General features: G+C 41.0%; 2 protein-coding genes across 9 annotated transcripts in view; one reads left to right on the top strand and one right to left on the bottom strand.

The window, feature by feature from the left end:
• Nucleotides 1-522: 522 nt before the first annotated feature.
• On the bottom strand, nucleotides 523-12,805 carry ANAPC16 (anaphase promoting complex subunit 16). Of its 3 annotated transcripts, none has more exons than XM_024739778.1 (5): nucleotides 12,692-12,805; nucleotides 8,857-9,022; nucleotides 3,468-3,542; nucleotides 2,583-2,738; nucleotides 523-582 (listed from the first exon to the last, which is right to left on the bottom strand). In XM_024739778.1, exons 2-4 carry the CDS (start codon nucleotides 8,993-8,995, stop codon nucleotides 2,623-2,625), a joined length of 330 nt encoding a protein of 109 aa, XP_024595546.1. In that variant the 5' UTR covers nucleotides 8,996-9,022; nucleotides 12,692-12,805; the 3' UTR covers nucleotides 523-582; nucleotides 2,583-2,622. The 3 variants fall into 3 exon arrangements, with proteins under 3 accessions (XP_024595546.1, XP_024595547.1, XP_024595545.1); XM_024739779.1 differs by lacking the exon at nucleotides 523-582 and adding an exon at nucleotides 1,825-1,975; XM_024739777.1 differs by lacking the exon at nucleotides 523-582 and having other exon boundaries at nucleotides 2,210-2,738.
• The window catches only part of ASCC1 (activating signal cointegrator 1 complex subunit 1), a 92,907-nt gene continuing 91,585 nt past the window's right edge, over nucleotides 12,435-13,756 (top strand). For 3 of the 6 annotated variants that reach the window (XM_024739773.1, XM_024739772.1, XM_024739771.1), the window contains exon 1: nucleotides 12,847-12,940. The gene's annotated coding sequence lies outside the window, so the exon portion shown is untranslated. Of the gene's footprint in view, nucleotides 12,624-12,822; nucleotides 12,941-13,756 lie in introns of those variants that run through there. The other 3 variants (XM_024739770.1, XM_024739769.1, XM_024739776.1) reach the window with 3 other exon arrangements.

The following is a 13,756-nucleotide window of genomic DNA, read 5'->3' as shown; positions in this document are numbered from 1 at the left end:
AGTGAGGGTCTCATTCCTGGCAGCGCTCAAGTAGAAGCTGAATCTTCACGGGGAAAGGTGCTTCAGAACGTATTTCTGCTCAACTCTAGGATCTCTTCAATTTCTAAGGTCATAAAAGGAAATGTCCAACTTAAAGAGAAAACAATTCTTTTTTTTTTTAATGAACTATGCTAATGTAATTGTATATCTGGGAGAAATTAAGGAAAGCTATGAAGCTATAAAATCCCTAAACAATATAAATGTATTTATTTATTTATTTTATTGTTTTTGTTTATTTATTAGTTTTGGCTGTGTTGGGTCTTCGTTGCTGTGCGCGGGCTTTCTCTAGTTGCCAAGCAGGGGCTACTCTTCATTGTGGTGCGCGGGCTTCTCACTGTGGTAGCTTCTCTTGTTGCAGAGCACGGGCTCTAGAGTGCGCAGGCTTCAGCAGATGTGGCGCGTGGGCTCAGTAGTTGTGGCACATGGGCTTAGTTGCTCCGCGGCATGTGGGATCTTCCCGGACCAGGGCTTGAACCCGTGTCCCCTGCATTGGCAGGCAGATTCTTAACCACTGCGCCACCAGGGAAGCCCGAGGAAAAAATTCTGTAAGTTCAAATACCAAAGGGTAATGATGAGGTAATACAGTGTCTGTGCTGTACAGTTACATAAATCAAATGAGAGAAAGTTACTGATTGCTTCTGAACTGTCACTGAAAATATGATTTAAAGGTTTATTGCAGACTACGTATTTAAAATTTTTCCTTTGGTAATCATAAAGATGGTTGATGCCAAAAAGGACAATGTTAGGAAACTCAATGGCTTTCAAATATGGAACTAGTTTAGGTTAAGAAGTATTAATATGGAAATAGGTGAGTTTGAGGACTGGTAATTTTTGTGTTCTGATGTGCTTCAGAGACAAGGTTAGTGGGCTGAATTGTTAATCAACTGCAATCTATTCCAAGTGCCAAGATTTTCTTCTGTCTGGGCTACGTGGCCATGAGCAGGTCTTTAACTTCCCTGTGCTCAGATTCCTTTTCGACGCAATGAGGTCACCACCTGCCTGTTATATACTATGTGTTAAAACATTCTGAACTCCTGAGATTAAGGCCAATTGCTACTGGAATCTTATTTATTCATAATTAACCAACTCTAAGCAGGTCAGGTACAAGTTATTAATGAGGAGAAAGGCAAATGCTGTCTGAGGCAAAATTTGCATACAATTTAATAAATGATTCTCCTAACTGTGCAGTGTGGACCCTGGGGTCCCATGAGGGAAAACAAAAGACACCTCTTAGCTTTTCAGGTTTTTCCTTTTCATGGTAAAAAACCTACTCAGATATTGATGATAAATTCATATACTTCGAAATAGACAAATATCCCTGAGAGAAAGCAAATCTACCATTTACTTAAGAGAAATGGTTTTTACATTCCCTTCTTATAAAAAGTAATTTGACCTCTTTCCCCTATCCCAAATCCCTGAGGCTTTGAAAGGATAAAGAAACCAATCTGGAGCTCTTTCAAAGGATTTATTTGCTACAGAATTGCCTGAGCCCACCAACAAGATGAACTCAGGATTTCTGTGTTTAAAAGGATTTTGCTCACTGCTTTATTTTTACCAGAACTTCAACATTCAAAAAGCAATTCTTTGGGCTTCCCTGGTGGTGCAGTGGTTAAGAGTCTGCCTGCTAATGCAGGGGACGTGGGTTTGTGCCCCAGTCCGGGAGGATCCCATATGCCGTGGAGCGGCTGGGCCCGTGAGCCATGGCCGCTTGGGCCTGCGCGTCCGGAGCCTGTGCTCCGCAACGGGAGAGGCCACAACAGTGAGAGGCCCGTGTACCGCAAAAAAAAAAAAAGCAATTCTTTTTGCCAGCATTTGGCATGCCTAGAGGTTAGAAAAAGATAGAATCTATAGAATTAGATGTCTAAAAATAGAAAAAAAATCCCAAACATTAAAAAATTCCTAATTTGGACAGGTCCTGAGTTGAAATCACATTCACCTGCAAAAAGAACGGTTTTAGGTCAGAAATGCTGTATTTTTTGGGCTTCCCTGGTGGCGCAGTGGTTGGGAGTCCGCCTGCTGATGCAGGGGACACGGGTTCGTGCCCCGGTCCGGGAAGATCCCACATGCTGCGGAACGCCTGGGCCCGTGAGCCATGGCCGCTGAGCCTGCGCGTCCGGCACAATGGGAGAGGCCCCAACAGTGAGAGGCCCGCATACCGCAAAAAAAAAAAAGAAATGCTGTATTTTATAACTCCAGATCCTGACCTCGGACTTGACTGGTGAGGATTCTAGGAACTGCATGAATTGACAGGAGGGATGCCATTCTGTTGGCCAATTCTGGCATGTGTCCTGGCTTGTGAAGTTTTATTAATCTCTCTTAAACCCAGACCTCCTGGTTCTGTGATGCCAGTTGCCTAAATCTGATTCTCAATACTTTTTTAAACAAATAAACAAAAAATTTCCTTGTAAGATCACACATTTAAGTATTTGTTGCTTGTGGACAGATACAGAGAAACCAAGTATGGATGTGAATTAACAATTCAGTGATGGAGCTGTGAATCTCTGGATGGCTATGTAAGCTGTAAGAAAATTTCCTCACTGCACCTGCACTTGCTGTGCCCCAGAGGTGACTGTCCAGGCAAGGTCAACTTGAAGAGGGTGTGAACCCCAGCAGCTGCTCGATGGGTTTAAATCGCCACTCATCTGCCTCCAGCTCTTCTACCAGACCAGCTAGTTTTTCCATCCGAGCAACTTGCTGATCTGTAAAGAATCAAGGAGATGATATATCAACCACCAACATGATGGCTGATTTAAAAATAATTTCTAAAAGGATTTCCCCCTCAAGATTCTAGTAATGGGGTCTTACCCTATGTTGGTCAGAAGACTTAATCTTAAAAAAAAAAGGAAAAAAAAGTAGTACTTATCCTCCATTCCATTTGTGTACTAAATTTGTGATTTGTATACTAAAAACCTAGGGTTACAGGCAATTGCAGCTTCCCCCCCGCAACATTATGCTCTCTATGGAGAAATGGTCTGGTCTGGTGGGTGAACAGAGTTCCCTGATGCATAAATGAAGACCTGGTGAGGGATGATGGAATAGAAAAGGTGCTACCAGGATCTTAAGAGTCCAGTTAGACCAAGAGGTATTACTTACATAAATACCCAAAGATGCAGATAATGATGGTAACCAATGGAGGACAACAGTAAAAGAAGGTTTCAGAAAGGAGAGGAAAAAGCAATACAAGCGGAGTAGGAAGCATTAACTCCCCTAGAAAACTAACCCCTTTGACTTCAACTTTAAGCCTCAATGTGGACATTATGTCTGGATTAAGACCGTAGAATGTTCTTGTCTGCAGGTAATTTGGAAAGTCCACTTAAATAGCCTTGCTGAGTTTTTGTTACAGAGCACTCTGACCTTTCTAAGTCCCCCTCTCCCACCCCCCAATAAATTTATTCTCATAGTTAAGTATACAACACTCATGTGCTTACCATGTTTCACCTGTTTAAGCGTAGATGCCACTTGATAGCTGAAAACGGATTCACAGAGGAATCTCTCAGAGCCATCTACAAAGAGAAGAGGAAAAGTTTTAATCTGCTCTAATCCATTTTAATCTAATGGTGCCTGATAAACCTAGTAAACATGTCCATTCTTTTCCCTGCTTTTACAATCGGGGTCTAGCTTTTAGTGTTTACAAAGAGGGCTTCTGTTTCACTTAGAATTAACACTGTTGAAAAGCTACTTCTTCTATACCTAGAATATTAAAATAGTCCCTCCACTTGTTAAAAGAGTTTAAAAATAGTGTTAAAAAAACAAAAACAAGAAACCCCAGTTTGATGTCCTGGTCAACATTTCCCCCATCCTAACCTGACAATTTCTTAATGTTCTCCTATTGTGTATGTCAAGCAAACACTGACAGCTGACACATTTGACCATGTGGCTCCCGTGCTTTCAAAATACAAAGGTACACCAAAACTCTTAATCATTTTCATTCTAAAAAGTAAAGCTGAGGAAAAATAGCTATTGTTGATATTTTATATTTCAAATTACATCACTATGGCCACCACAAAACACTGCTGGGAAGCTTCATTCTGTAAACGCCAACTGTAACCTTGATTTTCCAGCTGAATCAAAACACTGCAATTTGCATGGCCGTAAGGGTATGGTACAACTTCAGAACCTAGCATTGTACTGGTGCCAAGAACTGGCTACAAGAAGGTAGCTAACTCAGTCACCCCAGTACTTGAAAGATGACTGTGAAACATAAGCTAGTTCATGCTTTTCCTTGTCAGGCAAGGGCTGATACAGCAAAACATACCCCCAAAGGCAAAGAACTCATGGAGGAAAATGTGACTTTTAAAGGGGTAGCTGAAACCATTCGGTGAAGACATCTTATTGCAAAAATCCTAAAACAAATGGAGGGAGGGGACACAGCTGTCTTTTTTTAGGCGGTAGTTCATGCCAGCACTACTGGGCGTCATGCACTCACTCATCAATCATGGGTTGGTGCGTCAGCCAGGTATTAAGTGACAAGGAGATAGGCCTAACACATCCTAGCTTCATGCTGAGTTTCACACAAGGCAGACCTTATTTCAGAAGCTCATGGTAAAAAAAAATAAGAAAAACTATAGATACTGTATCCAAATAGCTTGAATATACAACCAAGAGGGCTTCTAATATTATCTTCAAAACGGATGCAAAAATAATATATATAATTATTTCCATACATATGTATGGAAATATATTATGCATTGATATATACATATTGAATAATATTTCAAAATATAGTTTCTTTCATATAGTGATGTAGACTTTGGGGAGAGTGCTATTCCTTAAACCCAACCTCTTTTCTAAATACTGTGCTACATGGGATATGATCCTATTCCCTCTTCCCACCCCCATTCCTCTGGCTGAATGTAAGTCATTTGTGAGCATATCATCTAAATTGAGCAAAAAATTTTTTATTTTCAATTAACTAAATATTATACTGGATGTCCAGTTTAAAGATCTAGGTAAGCTAATGATATTACTGAGTTTTTTAGATAAGGGCAATGGCCAGAAAATAACTTATGAATCTCACTGTGGGAAGAGGGACTGTGTGAACATTTGACACTAATGATGCAACTTATTATGCCTCTTTTGTGTAAATATGCCAGCATTCATACCCTTGCTTAAAGGATCAAATTATCATTTGTTTTATTTTAGGAAGAGCAAAGCATAGAGAATTAGAGCTCACTTCTCAGGTGGTTTGATCCTGAACTTTAGGATCTCACACAAGGCAGCGGGGATTCTGGCTGTTAGGACCAGGCCAAGATTTGTTTGGAAGCTCTTGCAAGTGCTACCTCCCACTTACATTTAATCACAGGTGTTATTAGGATAAATGCTTAAATTATAACATTTGCATATTTCCCTTGGTAATGAACTTCAAAGCAAAAGGATGTAAGCTAATCTTTCAAAAAGGCACCTGCATATCACTTTTCCACTCTATATGTCTGCGGAACACACTTTTGCTGATTTGCAGCTCTGTGTTAACCACAAAGTCTACTGCTTCTTAGCCACATCCTATTAGATGTGATATCTGTACCAATCTAAAGCCTGGAATTTCTCCAGAGGAGTCAGCCTGGCGCAATCTGTCTTCCATTTAGAAATTGTAATCAAACCCTTTGTAACCCACCAAGTAGCAATACATCAGCTTTCCTTTTAAGGGACAAGTAAAGGTTATAAATGGTGAAAAGTTCAGTAAATTGTCCAAATCTAACACCATTGCCAACTCCAATAAATAGGACGCTAACAAATTCATTTAAAAGAATATTACCTCACAGCAGGAAAATAGACAATGGCAGATAATTTATGCTTCAGTGGCCTACAATGTTACTAAAATTCAGCCACTTTTGGGCTGGAAGGCAGTCTCTAATTTGCTTACTAATAACTGGGTGAGGACAATCCTAGCCAAGGGCAGGGGAATGCTGAAAAGTCCTGTACAGTATACTGCTTATGTGAGATGTCTGTTATCAGAGAGCAGGTACACAAAAAAGTTAATTCACAAGGTTATTTGGGTTTATTATCCTAGACTTAGGAGGGCGCAAGATCAGATTAACCTGTTAAGATTATAGACAGCATTCAACCTTGATTCCTAATTGCTTTTGTTCCTTACTCTGAAGAGGCAACTATTCCTTCTCTATTTTCATACAGGCATATCTCAGAGATATTGTGGGCTCGGTTCCAGACAACTGCAATAAAGCAAGTCACACTAGTTTTTTGGTTTCCCCTTGCATAGAAAAGTTATGTTTATACCATACTGTAGTCTATTAAGTGTGCAACAGCATTATGTCTAAAAAAACAATGTACGTACCTTAATTAAAAAATACTTTATTGCTAAAAAATGCTAACCATCATTGAGCCTTCAGTGAATTGTAATCTTTCTGCTGATGGGGGGTTTGAAATATTGTGAGAATTACCAAAATGTGACACAGAGACATGAAGTAAGCGCTGTTGAAAAAATGGCGCCAACAGACTTGTTCAAAGCAAGGTTGCCACAAATCTTCAATTTGTAAAAAAAAAAAAAACAACACAGTTTCTGCGAAGCCCAACAAAACACGCTTTGCCTGTATTCGATTAAACTACCGTAAGAAAAATGGTCAGGTTCGTGTGTGTTAGATTACTTGCATAATAGTATCACCTATAAACATGGTAGATGATGCTTCCAAACTAGCATCCTTATTAACTCACATTTAAGGGTACTCTTTTCAATTTAACATTCTTCATTTGACCAGGATAGTTCAAGGACTACCATCTCTAAGTTTTCATAGTCTGTCCTTAAATGTAAGCAGCTTTAAAATGTAGGGGAAACTTTAAACCCGAGGAAGAGAATCAAAACTGTGCACTGTGAATTTAAACTTAAATTCATTCTACAATAGAAAGGCAACACAGTCCCCCATGAAGCATAATGGGATGGAATAGAAGTGGATAGAACTATAACTTGTTAGAATGTCAACATTTAGAGTAATTTTAGAAGCCTTTCTTCTTTAGTGTTTCCAAGTAATCTGGTATACACTGACCAAGAATGCTGATAGCTTTGAGACCAAGGAGGTACCTCCTGTATTAAATTCCTCCTGTAGCTAGAATTTAAATGACTTCAATCTTAGGGTCCATTGTTAAACGATGATTCCTCTTCTGCTGCTACAAAACTCATTAAGCAATTTAAGTTCCTCCAACTTCTGGTTTGTTTTGTGGGAAGCGTCCTTAATACCAGGTCTCTGCTGCATATAACTGAAGTCATAATTTATTTTTAGCGCCAAATATGGTAAACAAGGCAACAAATATTCGCTACCTCCAGACTCAGTGATGCTAGCTTGAGTATTCAGTTAACAAAAATGAAGAAAACAAAAGGGCAAAGACAGAAGTACACACACCTCAGATGTATCACTAACTGACTGTCTACTAACCATGACTTGAACCAATTCTAAAAAGCCTTATGGTTCCAGTCTTCCCAAGTTTTCCTGTCACAAATGATTCTTCTGTTTGTCCTGGCTTAATCCAAACCTCTGCTTTTTATTATACCTGATATAAATGAATAAAGATTACCCCAAAAAGCCGACTCTTAACTATAGTTTGTACCTTTCTCAGACATTTCCAGATTTTTAAATATACTTACTGAAATTTGCAATATTTAAAGCAAAAAAGATCAATATATAATTAAGCACAGATGTGCTAGAATCAAGTAGATTTTGAATCCTTGATAGGTTCTTTGCTAATTTTTTTCAAAAGGTATGATGAATAGTTTAACAGTTAAGGACCATTTTCATGAGAATCCCTGGATGTTGGTCAAAATGGAGATTCCTGTGCTGTAACCTACACTGATTTGGAATCTCTAAGGTGAGCCAGAAAGGTACACTTTATTTTTTATTATTATTATTATTTTTTAAAGTAGTTATATATTCAGTATTTTATTTATTTATTTTTGTGGGGGCCACTCACTGTCTAGGCCTCTCTTGTTGCGGAGCACAGGCTCCAGACGCGCATGCTCAGAAGTTGTGGCTCACGGGCCTAGCTGGTCCGCGGCATGTGGGATCTTCCCAGACCAGGGCTCGAACCCGTGTCCCCTGCATTGGCAGGCAGATTCTCAACCACTGTGCCACCAGGGAAGCCCAAGAAAGGTTTACTTTAAATAAGCTCTTCTGGTGATTTTTATGCTCCCTATTAAGAATTTATTGGTCCAGATCCTAAAATGACATGAATCTGATAAATTCTAGGAACCAATGCTGTTTCATGCTTACAGCCTGTGCCCCGATCTTGGCCAGCCAGTTTGCAAATGTGTGCTGAATAAGATGGGGGATGATTTGATGCAAATCCAGCTCCAGTGCTAGCAAAACCACACAGCACTGCCCTGCAATGGGCCTGGGCCAGGGCCAGGGCCAGGAGAGTCATCTTCACATACAAGAGTAGTAAATTGGTTTTTATTTCCTCTCAGGATCTCTTAATCTATCTGTCGATGAATTATATTAGAAAAAAATATATCAAACCTACCAAACATAGGGAAGCAGACTGGTGCCAAGATAAAGCAAACTGGAGCAGGAGGTCAACAGAATTCCTGGTTCCAGTGCTGACTTTGTCCTTTCACATGGTCAAATTACTTTATCTTTTCTGGGTCTAAATAACTAGATGACCTCCTTGATTTCCAAAGTCTTTTTCAGCTCCAAAATTCTGATTCTAGAGAAAGATTTATGTTTTAAAGATATTATTTTGAAACGGGGACAAGAAATGAAATGTGGAGCTGAAATCAGGGCAAACTTATCTCTAATCCACTTAATAGCTTCTTTACAATTAATATTCATAGCAGGTCTGAATCCAATTATTCAGCAAAAAGCAGCATGAGATCACCTTCTAACATCTCTCCAGCTCCTTTGGGGTAGGTGAAAAGGGCTTTCCGTGGTGGGGCAAGGTCTGAGACACTGAAACCAGATCCAGTGACAGAACTTCCACTGACCCCACCGGCTGAGGAGGATGAAGAGGCAGCCATCTCCTCTCTAGTAGAATTCTCACTTCACTACAGAGAAAGAAAAACAGCAATTGGCAAGTTTATGGAAGTGAGATTAACATTTCATTCTAGCTGCCATAAAAGCCAGCATACAGTTTAGTCAAGAATTTGCTCCAATTTTTTCTACCCTCTGTACTCCACGATCTTTTACTGATGCCTCAGGCCAAAATGTCACTCAGGATTTTAAGTGAAAATATGTTTATTCTTAGTTTTTCTACTCGAAACACTACTTCCTACCATTAGCAAACTGTTTATGTCACTTGGGATTCACTGTGGGTGATTTATGGGTTATGAAGTGGTGATACGGTAGTGCCAAGGTAGCAATTTAACTGAGGAAATGAATTATATGAGGATAAAACAACCATGCCTCATAGGATAGTTTGTCTTGGACACATCCTGACCCAACCACACCAAGAAATTCACTTATAAAATTTTCCAAATAAAATTCCAGAATAACAGTGTGTTCTGTTCCCAAGGAAGGGGAATTGGTTAGGAAATACATATTGGCCCTTTCATTTAAAAAAAACCCAAAAAACAAAAAAACCCCACAACTTTTTCATTCAAATGTAATACCCAAATTGATCACTTGGTGGCGGCCCAAAACTGGAACAAAATATTAACAGTTCAGGAATGATCTTAGAATTCAAGGCCTATTAGGAATTAAGAGGAATGGTGAGTGTTTAATATTATGTCACATCAAAAAGTCAAAATGTAAATGAGAAAAATCTGTACCGAATACACAACTCCTTAAAAAAGTTCAAAACAGAAGCTTATACTACACATTTACAAAAGATTCTAAAAAGTTTATGTTTTCTAAAAAGAATACTGTAGTCTTCCTGCAAACTCAGAACTACTATCATTCAATACAAAAAACAGGGCTTCCCTGGTGGCACAGTGGTTAAGAATCCACCTTCCAATGCAGGGGACATGTGTTTGAGCCCTGGTCCTGGAAGATACCACATGCCATGGAGTAAGTAAGCCCATGTGCCACAACTACTGAGCCTGCGCTCTAGAGCCCTTGAGCCACAGCTACTGAGCCCACGTGCCTAGAGTCCATGCTCCGCAACGAGAAGCCACCGTGGTGAGAAGCCCACTCAACGCGACTAGAGAAAGCCTGCGTCCCAAAAAACAAAAAAACCCCACAACTTTTTCATTCAAATGTAATACCCAAATTGATCACTTGGTGGCGGCCCAAAACTGGAACAAAATATTAACAGTTCAGGAATGATCTTAGAATTCAAGGCCTATTAGGAATTAAGAGGAATGGTGAGTGTTTAATATTATGTCACATCAAAAAGTCAAAATGTAAATGAGAAAAATCTGTACCGAATACACAACTCCTTAAAAAAGTTCAAAACAGAAGCTTATACTACACATTTACAAAAGATTCTAAAAAGTTTATGTTTTCTAAAAAGAATACTGTAGTCTTCCTGCAAACTCAGAACTACTATCATTCAATACAAAAAACAGGGCTTCCCTGGTGGCACAGTGGTTAAGAATCCACCTTCCAATGCAGGGGACATGTGTTTGAGCCCTGGTCCTGGAAGATACCACATGCCATGGAGTAAGTAAGCCCATGTGCCACAACTACTGAGCCTGCGCTCTAGAGCCCTTGAGCCACAGCTACTGAGCCCACGTGCCTAGAGTCCATGCTCCGCAACAAGAGAAGCCACCGTGGTGAGAAGCCCACTCAACGTGACTAGAGAAAGACTGCGTGCAGCAACGAAGACCCAGCACAGCCAAAAATAAAATAAATAAATTTATTTTAAAAAAAGGTACAGGAATTAGAAGATTAAAAAAAAAAATACACAAAACAGCCAGGGTTGAAAAGTGGAGTGCAGAATTAGCACTAACTTTAACATAAATAAGCAGTTTTCCGCTGAGGTGGAAAGATACACCTAAGTAATTTCTAGCTTTAAAGATTTAGGTTAAATTTTGCATGCTACCAGCGGGTGGTAACAGGAGTTAAAGTGAAACCGACAATAAACACTAGTTTGTAACTTCTCTATGAAGGCAGGCATTCTGATCACCAGAACCAAACATTATGCTTGGCCTATACTAAGCAGCTGCTGATTTAAATAAATGTTTGCTAAATGAGTTAAACATTTCACAGGAATCACAAGATTCCTTAAAGGTCATCTAATCCGATTCCCCCATTTTACAGATGACAAAACAAAACTGAGGTGTAGGGACTTTAAGCTTATTTGCCGTGCCATTTTTTAAGCAATGGCTTTACTGGCAAGTCATGTGCTATGTGAGAGGTAAAATAGCATACTGGTTAAGGGCTCAGACTCTGAAGCCTCTTGGCCTAGGTTCATGTCCTGGTTTTTTTACTTAACTTGCTGTATGACTTTGGACAAATCACTTAGCCTCTCTGCTTCTCAGTTGCGTCTCTAAAATGGGGATAACGATAGTACCTACACCAGAGGTGTCAGGAAGGTTAATATAACTAAAGCATTTGGAACAGTTATAGGGACAGTAAATACTTAATATTAGCTACCCAAAATCACTGATGGATATTTACTCCTGAATCTTTTTTTTCCTCTGCAGATCCCAGTTTTTCATACTTATGTTTCAACACACTTACTCATGGGAAAAGTCCTAATTCTTTCTATTTGACATAGAGTGTCAATGTCAAATGAATCCTAGAGGAGAAAGGGCCTGCTCAGGAAGAGGGAAAATGCACTCCACACTTTGACTTTAAGGTTCAAGATCTTAGGAAGAACCCCTTTCTTAGGAAAAGGGGAAAGAGTTGTCTTTCTACCCTCAAAGCCTAGCACAGAACCTGGATCAATGTTTCCTGAATGAATGATGAACAAATAACAGAACACAGAGCTAGCAGCTCAGCAAAGGTTATGCAGGGGATAGAGAAGCTTGGTGTCATGAGGGTTGGTCCATTACCGTTTTCTTTTTCTTCCTTATTCTGCGGATCTATTTACACAACTGTTTCTCCCATTAGGCTGCCAAGCCTAAGGTAGGTGCTCAGTAAAATTTTTTTGAATGTTTAAATACTGATGATGAAGTATTTGACCCTATTGAGGAAGTCAGAACTATTGGCAGTAGAGATTCTTATAGGAGAGCAATGCTATTTGGGGAGACACAGCATGGTTGTGTTCACAGTGATAAGATGAACAACACATTTCCTTCATGTATGATAGGGATGACCTCGTATTCATAAACTACTTTCCTTCCTAGCAGATACAAGCTTATGTTCTTAAAAAGAATCCTTCCTTTTGAAAAAGTCTCCGTATCAAAAAGACGCTGAAGGAAGTACCCTGGTACAATGGCAAATTATTACAAGCAATCATTAAACTCCATCATCAAGAAGTCATACCAAAGAGCTGGATTACCATTCAAAAAGATGCTGCAGCTAAAAACAGGTCGGGTGGAAAGAAAGGGGCAGAAGAGCGGAGGGGTCAGAATGCCAGCGGTTCATCCCCCGACCCCGGTCCCCAGGGGGCGACATCGGCGCCGCCCCACTGCGCAGGCGCCAACCTTCGGTCCGCATGCGCACTAGTCTGGTGCGGCCTGAGGAAATTTCCTCTTACACGCCCTCTGCGGCAGGCTCCTGTTTCTCCACCTACTTTCTCCATTTTACTAGTCCCTGCAGGTAGGATCCCAGGGATCAACTCCCTTTCCACCAAGCTCCCGAGGGTCCCTGAGCCCTCGACCACTTACCTCTGCGGCTTTGGCAAGTTCCTCTACAGCCCCGCCCCCAAGGCCAACCGGAGCGGCCGCGTTTACTGCGACGAGAGCGGCGGCGTGCTCGAGGCCGCGGCGTGCGCGTGCCCGTGCAATGGTGGGCGTGGTCGGGGCGGAGAGGCGCTGGGAACGCTTTCTCGAAGAGGCCTTCCGGGTCTTTCGCTTGCTGTGCCTACGGAGGTTTTCCTACCGCAGTGGAGCCAGTTTCTCTTCGCTCGCTTTGACGTACTCGTTTTATTTTGCTCGCTTTTATGATTCAGGGTTTCATCTCCCCCCACGACATTGCAGGCCTTCTGCTTTCCTCTCTCTTTCTCTCTCCAAACCACCGCGAAGCAGGGTGAAATTGGTTTTTTTCCCGTCATTCCTAATGAGCAGTCTCGTAGCCCAGGGCCGTAGAGGAAAGGCAGATGAAGGATTTCCTGTCTCTGAGACAACCCTATATCTGCCCCCAGAGCTCAGTCTGAGGCCCGATCTTAACATTAAAGTCTGTTTTGGTTTTTTTTTTTGCGGTACGCGGGCCTCTCACTGTTGTGGCCTCTCCCGCTGCGGAGCGCAGGCTCCGGATGCGCAGGCCCAGCGGCCATGGCTCACGGGCCCAGCAGCTCCGCGGCATGCGGGATCCTCCCGGACCGGGGCACGAACCCGCATCCCCTGAATCGGCAGGCGGACTCTCAAACACTCGCCACCAGGGAAGACCTGGAAGCCCTAAAGTCTCTTTTTGTGGAGAGTTTTTTTGTGTGTGTGAGAGGTCCTGGGAAATTGGGCACTAGGGTATAATGTTATTAAACTATTGCTAATTATACTGCCTCTTCCGACATTCAAGTCTGTTTACCTTTTATATTGTTATTTCTCACAACACGAAATCTCCTCTTGGTTCAGTAAGCAGATTACCAATTAAAGTGACTTACTTGCTGAGATTGGATTGCGCATTTAGTAAGAATTGATTTTTTGGGGGGGAACTCTTAAGTTATTTTGGGCTTCAAGACCATCTAACATACGTGGTAGAAACACTGGTTAAACATAACCACAGCTAACCCGTAA

This window comes from Neophocaena asiaeorientalis, unplaced genomic scaffold, assembly GCF_003031525.2.
Source record: "Neophocaena asiaeorientalis asiaeorientalis breed wild unplaced genomic scaffold, Neophocaena_asiaeorientalis_V1.1 scaffold501, whole genome shotgun sequence".
Classification (NCBI taxonomy): domain Eukaryota; kingdom Metazoa; phylum Chordata; class Mammalia; order Artiodactyla; family Phocoenidae; genus Neophocaena; species Neophocaena asiaeorientalis.
This window is presented reverse-complemented; position numbering and strand designations above follow the sequence as displayed.

What these genes read in the sequence shown, in the direction of transcription:
- ANAPC16 (XM_024739778.1), bottom strand. Translation starts at nt 8,995, where the DNA reads ATGGCTGCCTCTTCATCCTCCTCAGCCGGTGGGGTCAGTGGAAGTTCT. An exon ending in AGCTGGAGAGATGTTAGAAG is followed by an intron (nt 3,543 to 8,856) that starts GTGATCTCATGC and finishes TTCTCTTTGTAG; the next exon opens with ATGGCTCTGAGAGATTCCTC. An exon ending in GCTTAAACAGGTGAAACATG is followed by an intron (nt 2,739 to 3,467) that starts GTAAGCACATGA and finishes GATTCTTTACAG; the next exon opens with ATCAGCAAGTTGCTCGGATG.